At 39.2% G+C, this 13034-nt stretch overlaps 1 protein-coding gene across 1 annotated transcript in view; it reads left to right on the top strand.

Annotated features, from left to right (window-relative positions):
- The window catches only part of CNTNAP2 (contactin associated protein 2), a 1022680-nt gene that overhangs the window by 941012 nt on the left and 68634 nt on the right, over window positions 1-13034 (top strand). The window contains exons 19-20 of the mRNA XM_005485915.4: window positions 9537-9782; window positions 11263-11396. Coding sequence (XP_005485972.2) covers window positions 9537-9782; window positions 11263-11396 — 380 coding nt within the window. The remainder of the gene's footprint in view (window positions 1-9536; window positions 9783-11262; window positions 11397-13034) is intronic.

The raw sequence follows: 13034 nt of genomic DNA, 5'->3' as shown, positions 1-13034 counted from the left end.
ATAGCAATGGCAGTAATATCATATATGTTATACTCTTCTCCTTATCAGTGTCCCAGTGCAGCCAAGGGCCCAGAGCTCTGACAGGAATAATTTGGGCATGCAGTGGAACTTGCTGTGAGCTGGAGCTCATGCAGAAGTCCTCTTGTTAGAGCAGGGATGTCTGTGCCATACGGTGTTGTGCCATTTAAACATGACATCAGATCTCTGCTTTCAATATCAAATTTGTTCCAGGCTAAAAAGGGCTCTCTAAATCCTTTAGATCTTATGTACAAGGTTTAAATTGCCAATTTCCTATCTGTTAGTGCTGAAGACTGCTGTACTCATCTAGAATATCCCCAAGTGTGATATAGTGTGGGTGAGTTCATGAGGCTTGCCTACAGAAAGAAGAATAGGACACTGGGGAAAAAGCTAGAGGATAAATTACACAAAACAGACTGGGGCATCTTATGATTGAAGTAATTGTAAAATCTCTGTAACAAACAATGCTGATAATGAGGTCTTTGGAAGAATTCATTTACAGCCCATTACATTTACATTGTCAATTTAACTTGCATTACACCTTTTAAATCAAGTAAAGCACTAGAACAACTGATGTGTGTTGTCAAGCTTCCTAGACTTATGAAAGAAGGGGAGTCCTACATTTTCTTTCTAACAGCAGCTCCTGGAATCTTGTACTGTGTCCTCTTGGCCTATGAGACAAGATTGAATGTATTTTCTAGAAACAAAGGGCAAACATACATAACAACTGCAAAATAAGTAATGGCAAAACAGCCAAGTATGTTTTAGTTTAAAAAATATTTTTTAAATTTATAAAAATCTGAAAGGTTTTGGAAATTTGGAAAGTTTTTTCTGTAAAATAAAATTATGCCTAAATTGTATTTTAATTGATTTTGATGAAGAGACTGTAATTGTTATATTTCAATCCATTTTTTCATTAACACTTTGACACTTTCCCCTCTGTAAAAGCATTGAAATATCTACGAACATGTTTTCAAAGACTGTATGATCTGTTTTCAATGATTTTTTTTCTTTATAATGACAGAGTTGAATACTGCTCTGTCACTTTTATAACCTGCACCACAGTATGCTGTTTCTTGATGTGTAATGCTGGGTAAGTCACATTCACTAGGAATTCCGATTGGCTGCCATAAAATAACATCCTTAGTGCTTTGCAGGATAGACTAGAACTAGATTTCATTATTTCACTCCTCTCAGTAAATATTCCAGGCCAAATAGATCTGTTGATTTGATAATCAGTAGTGCCTGACATCCCATTCAAACCAATATGGGATATTACCAAAAAAATATGCCACTCAGCTGGAGTGAAAGTTGGCACAGTCCTTACAGACTTCTCTTTCCATTGATTTTCTTTTGCCACAGGAATCTTTCCTTATCCAAAGGCTTCATTTTGATATTGAAGTCACTTGGCTGCAGTGAACTTCTTGGGGTAGGTTACATGCTGAAAGTGCTAGCAGAGGAGATGGGAAAATTTAAGGAAAAAACCATTGCTATAAGGAAATCACCGTACAGGGGTTGATGGGTAATAAACACACTTCACAACAAAAGCAGGCCTCGCATGTTGTGGATTCTTTCACTGATGAAATCTGTCCTGAGAGCCTCTGACTGATGACTGACAAGAAATTGCATTGTCTCCAGCCTTATTAGCAGTACACCACAAGGCGAATGATGTTGTAGTGGTCTAGAAATTACACTATTTTTTTACAAGGACAAAAAGAAGTATGAAAATGCAGTCTGACATCTATTTTAACTTTATTTTTGTTTCGTATTTGAGGCATATGCAATTGGTTTTACTTCTTTCATTGCTCAGAGAAATTGCTCTGAGGAATAGCTGAAGTGTTTCTGCCATCCTGCAGATTGCTTTCTGACCTTTCCCTGTCCTTTGTTTAAGCGTAAATTCTCTTTTTTTTCTTCTACCACAGCTGTCTTATCATCATAAAAGCATTTCTGAGAAAACAATTAATTTTTGTTCCTCTAAAAAACAAATTCCTCCCTTTAAACAAAAAATAAAAATAAAAAGCAAAGGTCAAATGCAGGGCATGTGGCAGCATTCTGATGTGGGACATACTCCAGGGAGAAAGTATTCCTCCTTTGGTATTGAAATGCATTGGAACAACAGTGGGAGAAGAAATTACACCCACCAGGAGTGAGGCCAAAAAGAAAATTTAAAAAAAAAAAAATTAAATAGCTGGTGCTATGACTCATGTGCCTTCAGGTATGCTGGAAGGGTAAATTCAAAGCTTTCCAGTTTCTCTGCAGTTACTCAATTTGCATTAACAAACAGCAAGGAGATGCTACACTCTTTTTTCTTTTCTCCTTTGGAGTAAAGCTCGGATTCTCTGCGTGAATTCTTGCAGTCCTTAAGACAATGCCCAAACTGAGCTCCTTCATGTTTGTTTTTATATTTGTATGAACCCTGAAAGCACTTACAAGTAGTATTGTCACAGTCAGATTTCCTTCTTTTCCTGCTCCCTTCTACGTCTCAAAGAGGAGAAAACAACTTTTTACTAGGCTGAGTGGATGGAAGGCACATCAGGAGGCAGCAACTCTGCACCCTTCCAGACTGATCAACTCCAAATTCTGCCCTGGTTGGACTCATTCAATTCCCTTTATTTGGCAAAAGCATTGCATTGTTTTGCTGAAAGCAATGGTGAGGTGATTGTTAGAGTGTTTTAAGGTAACTAACTTCTTCGTTTTCATAGTTCAGAATCACAGAACCCAGAAAATTAAGGCAACATTCCCTCCCAGACCCCAAAAAATTCTGCTGTTTTCAACATGATTGTGATCTGTTCGCTGAAAGTTACATGAGAAGTTTTCTTCAGGTTGTTAATATTAAGCTCCCACTCTGGTAAGTCTGAAATGCTGCAGGCAGGATTTTTTACTTGTAGGACTCAGGTTTTAGCCTCTTTTGGGTAAAGATATATACTCACAAAAAATAGACATACTTTCTAAAGCTATTCCATTCTTTGGTTCTGTCAATATTGCCTTTTTAAACATTCACAGTTATGCTCTAGTGCTTTGAAAGTTGCACTTCAGTGCAACAATTCTTTCATTGGAAAAAAAGCAATATTTTTCTTTTTAAATAGTACTCTTCCCAATAGTACTTACATATCTTAAAGAGATATCAACCTGGTTATAAACTGATTATCAGCCTGAATATATTATTGCTAGCTCACTTATCATCCATAATAAACCACTTATAGTAAGCACAAATTCCTTATTTTATACACAGAAAACAAATCCTGGGAATAATTTAAAAAGAAAAACAATTAGTCCTGGCTCAGAAAATGGGATGAACTTTCTTGGTCAGACAACTAAAATAGGCCTGCTTTAGTGTCATTACTCATCGAATGCAGATATTTTGTGAAAGTTAAGTAGAGCAGCCTCAGCAACACTGCTGGCTGCTGCATGCCTGTGCAAAGGCAGCTGAGAGACACCAGACATTTGCAATATTTATACATCTGCACGCTGCTTAAAGAGTTTTGGCACCTTACATAGGGCATTTATGCTTACAATAGCTCTGTGATGTGAGAAGAGGTTTTTGTTATGGAAATGCAGAAAGCAAAGGAGGGCAGGAAGGATCTGCTCAGATTTAAAGTGGACACCTGTAGTACAGGAAGGAATAGAAGCCAGGTCTCACCTATCGAGGCTGTTGCTCTGAGCACTGTGAAATCAGGAAATGACAGTCTCTAATATTTCTCAAATGGCTCGTGCAAGGATGTAAGTTTATCTCTGAGGTTCCTAAAGAGGACTTCCATAGACTCCCTGGCAGGACATCATGAAATCCAGTCTGTTGTACACTTGACATCACATTTTCTTCATCCATCCAATTTTATTTGATGGTGGCATGGAAAAAAGTTGGTGCTTAGGTTTTTTCTTTTCAACCACTATGGATATTTCCACTAGAAATGGAGCTGGCTTATCATTAAGATTTGACAGAAAATACATGGCACCTGTTGCCACTCCCTTACTCTGAGTCTGTTGTCTCAGATATCAGATCAACTTTCTATCATACTTTCAAATCAGTACAGAATAAACTGCAGATACAACTTTCCTGACATTTTTAGGTTCTCTGTGGCATGCACATTTCTGTCCAGGTATAGTGGAATAAAGCCCTGCTTTGCAGGGCTGGTATAAAAGTAGATTCAGAGCTCAGCCTTCTTTAAACATATTAAACTGCTTCCTGGCAGAATCTGCCTGTTGGCATCAACTAGGGAGGCTTGAAAGTGTCATGAATCAGGTGGCTAAACCCCATCTCCTGTGGCACTTCTCCTGTTCTACTGAAGGTAGTGGGAATCTTTGCATGGATTTATGATCACTCCCCATAGTTCACTTGTGCACGTTATTTTGTATATCCCCTGATTCTGATAGTTCAAGAAAGTCTTTTTTATACTGAATACTCATATAGAAGAAATAAGTCCTCACTAGGTTTGTATTCCATTAAGGCCCACAAGCAATTGCTCTACCTTGGTGGAAAGTTCCAACATGCATCACAGATTATTAGAGTAAGAGCAGCCAGAAAATGAGAGATGTAGAGCAACAGCTTTAAATCCCCACTTCTTGAAATCACATACTAAATGTGCCTGAAGGTGGAATAAAGTGTTAAGTAAGCTAACCAGACGAATGGTAAGCATTATCACCTTCAGGGCCCTCAAATTCTCTCCCAGATCAACAGCTGAGATTCTGACCCTTTACTGATGCCCTATGGCCAGAAGGTACTTCAGCAAACAAGTCTTAGTCTTTGAGACCACAGTCTGGAAGTAATTTTAGGTGCTCCCAAGCACAATTTTTACCATAAGATGAACAAGCAAGCTCTGGTTAATCTATATTCAATATTCATACATGTAAAATAATAAAAAAAAAAACAGAAAGGAAATTATGCAAAACGAAAGAGGGTTTATTCAACCATCTACTTTGTTTGTAAATGCACCAAGTGTTAGAATGTCTCCAGTGACTGTCCTTGCTTAGGATTTTGGAAAAGCTGCTTTTCACACCCAGAACTCTATGCAGGGAAGACATAGCATTGAGCACTGGCAAGCAGCATCACGAAGTAATAATTTTAACTTACTGACTCTGACCAGGGCCAAAGAGGCATTTAGAAACCCCAGATGGGGCCTGCTTACAGCTGTAGAAGTCAGCTTTGTGAAACAAAGAGGAGAGAGTCTTTTCCTTCTCCATTTCTCACATCCTTGCCAGGCTTTGTAATTGCCAGGATTTTGTCTCCACCTTTTGTAAGGCAGATATGCCCTGTTATGTCCATTAAGTGAATAACCAGCACCACTTCCTCCTTGGTTTCCAGGTAAAAGGTGACAGAAATCTGATCCAGTGTACTTAGAAAACTATGAGAAGTTGAGTCATCAGCTTGAGTCAGTGAGAGCTATCCTACTAAAGAAGGGAGATTCCACTTCTTACAATGTTATGCTTGAAAAGGTCCCGTGTTTAAATTGAGGAGGTTGGAATTTTGGGGGTTTTTTTGATAGCTCCACAGATCTACAGCTTCTTTATTTATTAGGAGTAATATCTGGTATTTGATTCATTACAATTCCTATTAACATTTCCATCCCAGCTGTCAGCATAGAGCAAACCCAATTGTTACAAAGACTGCTGAGCTCTGTATCTGTTAAATATATGCACCTGGATAGAAAATCTTGCTGAAGTTGTGTTCAGCCACACCTGTGCCTTGCTGGCAGGGTTTTTCAAAGGTGAGAAAAAGGTTATGGAGAAAGAAGACAAGTTGTCTACGTGTCTGTATGGCTCACAGGATCATTATCACTACCTAAGAACAGAAGAACCAACACTGACATTTCACTGATGTAAAAAGCAGTAGAGGAGAATCAGATTTCTACTTACATTTTCTTAGGTCTACATCACCAGCCCAGAAAAGTAATGAGACTTTGCAAGTTTTGTAGGAGAAATGGGGATTTTTGTTGCTGTTTGGCTTTGTCCTCCAGTCTTTCAATACTCCTGATCTCAGACAGAATAAGAGGGTACAAAAATAAAAGTAGCTGAGTGGAGAGAGGGAGACTGTGGTGATGGCCAAATAATCATGACCTTCAAAATAACTTTGTCAGTTCTGGGTACATGTACATTTTCTGTGGAAGTTTTGGATCACCTTTCCAAATTGAAGCTGGATAATTTTGTAACATATGTGCCATTCACACTGGGGACACTCACCTTGCTTGATAAAATTGTTTCTAACAATCCACAATTCCTGTTCTGGGTTCCTCTACAAAGCCAGCCCAAAGTGTTTATATTTGAGAAGTCTGTCAACAGAGAGTAACTGCACTGTATGTTGGTGTAAAAATAGGTATTATTTTCTGAAGAAAATAGATCTGTTAGCACCACATTCATTTCCCTAAGGTCTCTGCCTTGAAAGGGTGGTTTGCAGAGCAATCTTTACTGCGCCTTATGCCTGGTGTCCCAAGAGTCATCTGTTCAGATAGCATTTCAAATATTACAGAGGAAAAGAGAGTTGTGCATGGAAACTTCCCTCACATTTCAGCAGCAGGATTTGGGCTGCATTTGACCCTCTTTATTCAGGGAGCTTGAATGGTTTTCTGGGTGAAGGACTTCCATACTCCTTCTGAGACAACTTCAGGAAGATGCTACACTTGTGACCTCAAGTGTAAACCTCAAGGTCACCACTTGTAACCTAAAAAATAGGTAGCTTTTTTGTTGGTCAGCCCTTGGCATTTCCAAGTCATCATATACCTGCATTCAAGATAGGGAAAATTATGCTTTAGCTATTTTGGTACGTCCTAATAGTTTTAGCAACCTGCTCCTGTGAGTTGCTGAACACTTTGCAGTCCTGCTGCAAGGATTTCAGCTTCTTTCAGTAAAGTGCATAATCATGTGCATCAGCCTCTTTGATGAGCTGGAACTTGAGAGAATTCAATATATTCCTATTGAGGGCCCAATACACTCACAAAGCCAAAGTGAACCTTCCTGTTATCCTGCCTTTTAAAAGAGGTGACGTGCATGTGAGGAGAATTTCAAGGTTTATTACAATACCCTGTATGCCTGTAATAATAGAGCTACATTGAAAATTATTTTCTCAGCACAAATCAAGTTAAACATACAGAACATTCTCCATCGTGAAACCCTTTTGGAATAAAAAGTCACAGAACAGAGTACTGAGAGATGGAAGGGACCCACAAGGATGATCAAATTCACCTCACAAAACTGCAGAATAATCTGAATACCATTTCAGAGAGCACCATTTACTTAAAGCTTTCTTTGTAGTAATGAACATTTAACATAGCAATTTATAATATTTACAGCTCTGGAAAAAATGCTTCACACGCTTTCCACTTCAGCCCCAGAGCAGTGCTGAGGTCAGGACTGAAGGTCCCAGTATCCCCAGAGCGCAAGGCCCTGGGCAAGCACAGCGCCAGACAATTCCAAAGATTACTTCTAAAAATGAAAGGCATGACAAGCAGTAAGCAGGCTGGAGGCAAACATAATTGTGCATCAGTGTGCAGAGTGCGTGTGTGGAGCCTCCACGGGGGCTGCAGTCCCCACCAGCAGTGGCAGCGGCAGGACCCGGCACGGCCTGCAGCTCTGCCAGTGTAATTGATAGGGCACCCGCCCCAGAAGCAGCTTGTGTCAACCAGAAGCAGGGACTGAAGAATAAATTAGTGGTCACAGGGATATTTTTAGGCCCATCTTGCAGATACTTGGAGCTACTGCTTTAGATTTTTGCATGCTAACACTTGTTTCTTACACTGCTGTTAGAGGCAGAGGGCATAACAAGTTGGGGAAGTTTTCTATGACAGAGCCCTTCACTTTTAATCCAGGAGCACTAAAGTTGAGACTACTGCAAAATATAGTTGTTAAATGAAATTGCCTCCCCCATAACTTTTTCGGGCTGATTTAACATTTCCCCTATAAAATTGCAGTTATAAATCCATCAGAAGGATCAAATTATTTATAGCACCTCAGGACCATAGCTTGGCTCTGTGTTTTATATGTCCATTCAGTGACAGCAACTGTGGTATTTTGAGTTTGGGAGAACTTTTATATGACAGCACGAAAACATAAAGCTTTTCCAGCATTAGATTTAGCAAAATTCTGGAAAGAATCATCAATATAATTTTATCATTTTACCTATTCTCTGCTCAGCTACTCTGAATTAATTCTGCAGGCTCGTTCCTGACTTGCTTTGTGTCTGTGTAAAGATTCAAAAATAAGCATCTTCTGACATGTGTTTTGAAATAAAGCCTTTGCTTAGGATTGTGTGAAGACTCAAAATGTTAAAATGGAATAAAAATAAATTTCTTGTTTAGATGGGCAATTTTTCACAAAACTGGCAACTTTGCATCATGTAGAAAGGTAGTAGACAATGAAAGACTTTTTTTTTAAAGACTGTTTATGGCCTTAAGTACTTCTTACAGCCCTTCTTTGAATACAATACCCATATGTTATGATTATAATATTTTAATCATTATTTCGTACCTTACAAAATGTTCATAAACATACCTTCTTAATCAGGTTCACATATAATTTAAAAATTTCCTTTCACTCTATTGACCCAGGAAGCACAGCTGATCCAGTACCACCATGTCTCTAAATAAATTATTGCCAAAGGAAGTCAGTCAAGTGATCCCCAGTGGAGTAGATGATATCAGTGGTGGTCAATTGTGCAGTAATTCCTGCAGGAGGTTATCAAAGTCAGCATTGCTGCAAGAACAGCAGCCTGGAATTATGATTTCAGTGTTGAGGAAGAGGCAGGACTGCATTATTATGGGGAGCACTAGTAGTGCTTTTTCAGCTGAAAGTATTAATTCTGTCAAAAGGAGGTGTATTTTCTATCAAGAGTGTTGGAACACCACATCTTGTCTCAGATTGGTTTGAAAATTATAGCACGTCCTGGGATCTACATTTCAAGTATCTCTTGCCTCTTGTTCCCAGCTGAGTCAAACTCCCTAGTTAATTTTGTCTCCCATAAGGGCATCCTTGTTGTGGAGTTCTGGTGAATAATTGTGCTAGTAGTGGATAACTTACAAGCATTGTGTCCAGTCCTTTTAGGGGCTGGAATTGTCATCATTCCTTTGGGAGGTCCTTCCAAATCCACTCAATTTTGGTGGTCAGAACTGCTGTTTGTCCTTTTCCTTGGTGGTTGTTTTTTTACTGTGTCCTTTAAGCCACTCTTCCTCGTTTCTCCCTCTTTGAAGCATTATCTACCTCAAAATTTCAATGAGAATAAATTTAAATCATAATTATCCTTGTCTGTAGTACTGATATGAGATATAGGCATGGGCTTTCTGTGAGCCCCAAAGGAAATATTTCCTTTGCTTTGCAAATCCAAGTACCCACCAATAAAGTGGAGATTGTTCTTTTCATTCTCATAGGAAAATAGTGAGACTCTTGACCTAAATATTGTGCTTAAATAGCATAGCAGTAGAAAGGTGCACAGATAAGTACTGATCAAGTCACAGTAATATTTTTCAACCAAAAGGTGTTGGCACATTTAATTTACCTTTTTTTCTTTTCACCCTCCTTTTCCTGTTGTGTTCAAGATGTGGGAGCATTTTTTGAAGAAGGAATGTGGCTTCGTTACAACTTCCACTCCCCAGGGACTAGCGTGAAGGATTTAGTCAGCCGGACGCTTTTGAGTTCTGCAGATCCTGAGATCACAGGACCTGACCTCAGCTTGAACAAGGAAGAGCTCAGCTTCAGCTTCAGCACTACCAAGTCCCCTTGTGTCTTATTTTATGTCAGCTCCTACACTCCGGACTTCATGGCTGTGCTTGTGAACCCCACGGGTAAGAAACTGCTCCGGGCTCTCCCCATTGAAGGCACAATTGACAATACCAGGCTGATACTCAGGGGAAGCCCTGAACTAATGAGAAAGTCTCTTCACCCTTGTCACATTAAAGTAAAGTACTTAGAAACCTGAACCTTCATTCTGCTTCTACTAGATCTGGTACTGATGTAACTGTTCAGTTTAGTGGTGTTTCTTTAGCCAACCCTCTCTCACAAAACAAGACTAACCAAACAAAAAAAACCAAAAACCTGCGATAACAATGAGAACCATGCCATGAGCCAGTACTATGGTAGACATCCACATGAAGGCACCTGAATAGCTGAACTGGCAATATCCCTAGTAGTCAGTAGAAAGTGTCGTGCACTGTTCTGAAAATCTGGATACTCATTGAGGTGACTAAAATATGGATGTAGTATAGTATATAATGTCCTAAACATTTTGGTGATGGATGAAGGTTGGATATGGACCATTTGCTGCTACAGTATTAAAAAACTATATGAACTAAATATACTTCGATTCCAAACAGTGCCTTAGTGCCCCATGAAAATCATAATTAGGATGATTTTACTACTGTTCTCTTTTATGGGTGAATATGAGTATTCTACATGTCACTCATTTTTTTCCCTTCATGGGAGAGAAAGGACGTGCATGAGAGAAATCCAACATCACACAACTAAACTGTAGTTATAGAGGTCTAAGTCTGCTCTTTTGGGCCAGAATATTTTCATTTTTCATCAAGAGTGGGGGCTGCATTTCCCTTTTCAAACATTCCTTCTTTTAATCAAATATTTAAATGTGTTATGAAGAGCAGACACTCCACTTTTGTTTAGAAAAGAAAAATCTGTCTGGCAGTATGTTATGAATATCAATTAGCCACTCCTGACTATACTTTTCCAACAATGTAACCTCTGGTTGTTATTTCACCATATAATACTAAATTTCCATGGAAGTCCAGACAGTCACTCATCAACAACAATTAAACGCAAGAGCAAGGAAGTCCCATGTGTAAATTATGTGTCAGTGCTAATTTGTTGTAATTTTGCCTTTATTCAATGCATGTCAATGGTTTATTCTTTAGAAAATGTTATGCTTTGTATAATTTCATAGAATTTTACTGCAGCAAGAATAATAATCTCAACAATAAAGTGTTACTTGATGTGCTCAATTTTGTACCAATTGTCCGTATTGTTCAAGGCATAACTCCAATTTGTTTGGTTTGCAGTCTGAGGTGTTTACAAACACTGTGGTTTGGAAATGCTGGTCATTGTCACACTTCTGGGTTATAAACTAGAGGCAGTTTTGGCCCAGTAACTTTATAATCCCAAACACGAGCTCTTCTCTTACAGCAGAGACCAGCTATGAGAGCAATTAAGTGTGAAATGATAACAGCTGTATGTGAAAATAAAGATGGTAAAATAGCTGGTGAATAAAGATCAAAATACCTGAGGGTGCTTTTCACATTTTTTCTTTTTCACTAGGGAATCTGCAAATTCGGTACAACCTCGGGGGCACCAAAGAGCCATACAACATTGACATTGACCACAGGAACATGGCCAATGGCCAGCCCCACACCGTTAATGTCACACGGAACGGAAGGGACATCGTACTGCAGGTGAGCTGCTCAGTTCCATCACCCGTATCTTGCAGCGTTTTGTTTTTTGATGGGTCTCCAGTCCTCTGAAAGGGTTGGGGCTATTTAGAAAATAAAAAGTACAGTGGATGGGGTTCTTCCTGCAGATCACACTCCTAGAGGGAGGGAATGAATAATAAAAGCTATGCATTCTCTCTGTTGCATCGTCTCATGTTGTTCTGAAATCCTCATTTAGTGTGATGACAGCTGGGCTAATACAGGTGTCACTGTAGATGCTCGAGGGCATCAGAGACATCTGGGCTGATAGATAACATGGGACTTAGGATAAACCTGTGCCATTCTGGAGCAGCAGCTGGAAGCCAAGAGGGATACCCTACAGCATCTTAAATGGTAGTGAAGCCTGATGCAAATAATATCGTTCTGTAAGTCCTGAGTCTGCAAATGAGGATGTCTTTAAATTTAAATTTACCCTGCAGTCCAGTGAAATTGCATGAGCTGTTTTGCAAAGATGAGCAGATGCTTAAGTGGTTGTGTGACATAAGCCTGGGACAAAGAATATTGTTGGAGGCACATACCTCTGGCTTATTTAGGTTTTGGTACAGCACAGGTAGGAGCTTCATCTCTCCACATATCACAGTTTACAAAACTTTGATAGGATAATGCTATTTATAACTGAGGTGAGTGCTGCAAGAAGCAGTCACTTTCCAGGCTGCCTCCTCTCTGTGGTCACCACAGAACTCTCTTTTCATTCCCTGGTTGTCACCTCTGCAAACATGGAGACTGTAAGCAGGGTATAAGAACAGTTTTGTTGGCAGGAGAGTCAGGGGGATGGGAGACATTAATCTGGATTTGTTAGTTCAGAAGAAGCAAACCAAAACCAATAACAAATGAAATATAAAAAGCAGACGTTTCCTTGGGAACCAAGCCAAAAGGTGAAGGATGGTAGTCATCACAGTATTATCTACCTGAATATTAAAATAAATCCCTGACAATTACTATTTCAAGGTATTAAAAGGAAACTTTTCAGTGCATTACAATGTCATTTGACTGAGGCTCACAGTAATCAGAATAACACTGAATGCATTGAAGTAGAATTGTCACCAAATTATTCACAATAACAAACAACCTAAAAAATTCCAAACAACCTAAAAAATATATAGGTGTACATCCAAACTCTTTTCAGGCTTTTGGAGGTTGGGAGGGATATATATTGATGTGTATGTCTATCTCGCATGCTGTTGCATTTATTTCTCCTACAGCTAGAAGGAAATAAAGGAAGACCTATAGTTTGGTGTCCGCATCCCTCTGATGTTAAATGCTTTTGTTTTGGGGAAGTATGGCATGGAGTCCTAGCTGGCTGATTTAGGCAGCTGTAAAACTAAAAAATTTACATTCCAAAGGGATCAGAAGAGATACCTTGCCCAGCTGGAAATTATGTACACAGTTAAATGTTTCAGCCTTGCATCAACTCGCCTGAACTTAATTCCCAACAATTCTTTCCCAGTGTTTTATGAGACCACTGCCTGCCTAGAACTTAGAAGAGTCAGAAACATCTTGGTTAGTGTTGCTCTGCTGGGGTAAAAAACTTTTAATCTGTTCAATGTGCCTAAAACTGATTAATGTAGCCACAAAGCAGATTCATTTGAGACTTATTAGATG

This window comes from Zonotrichia albicollis, chromosome 1, assembly GCF_047830755.1.
Source record: "Zonotrichia albicollis isolate bZonAlb1 chromosome 1, bZonAlb1.hap1, whole genome shotgun sequence".
Classification (NCBI taxonomy): domain Eukaryota; kingdom Metazoa; phylum Chordata; class Aves; order Passeriformes; family Passerellidae; genus Zonotrichia; species Zonotrichia albicollis.
This window is presented reverse-complemented; position numbering and strand designations above follow the sequence as displayed.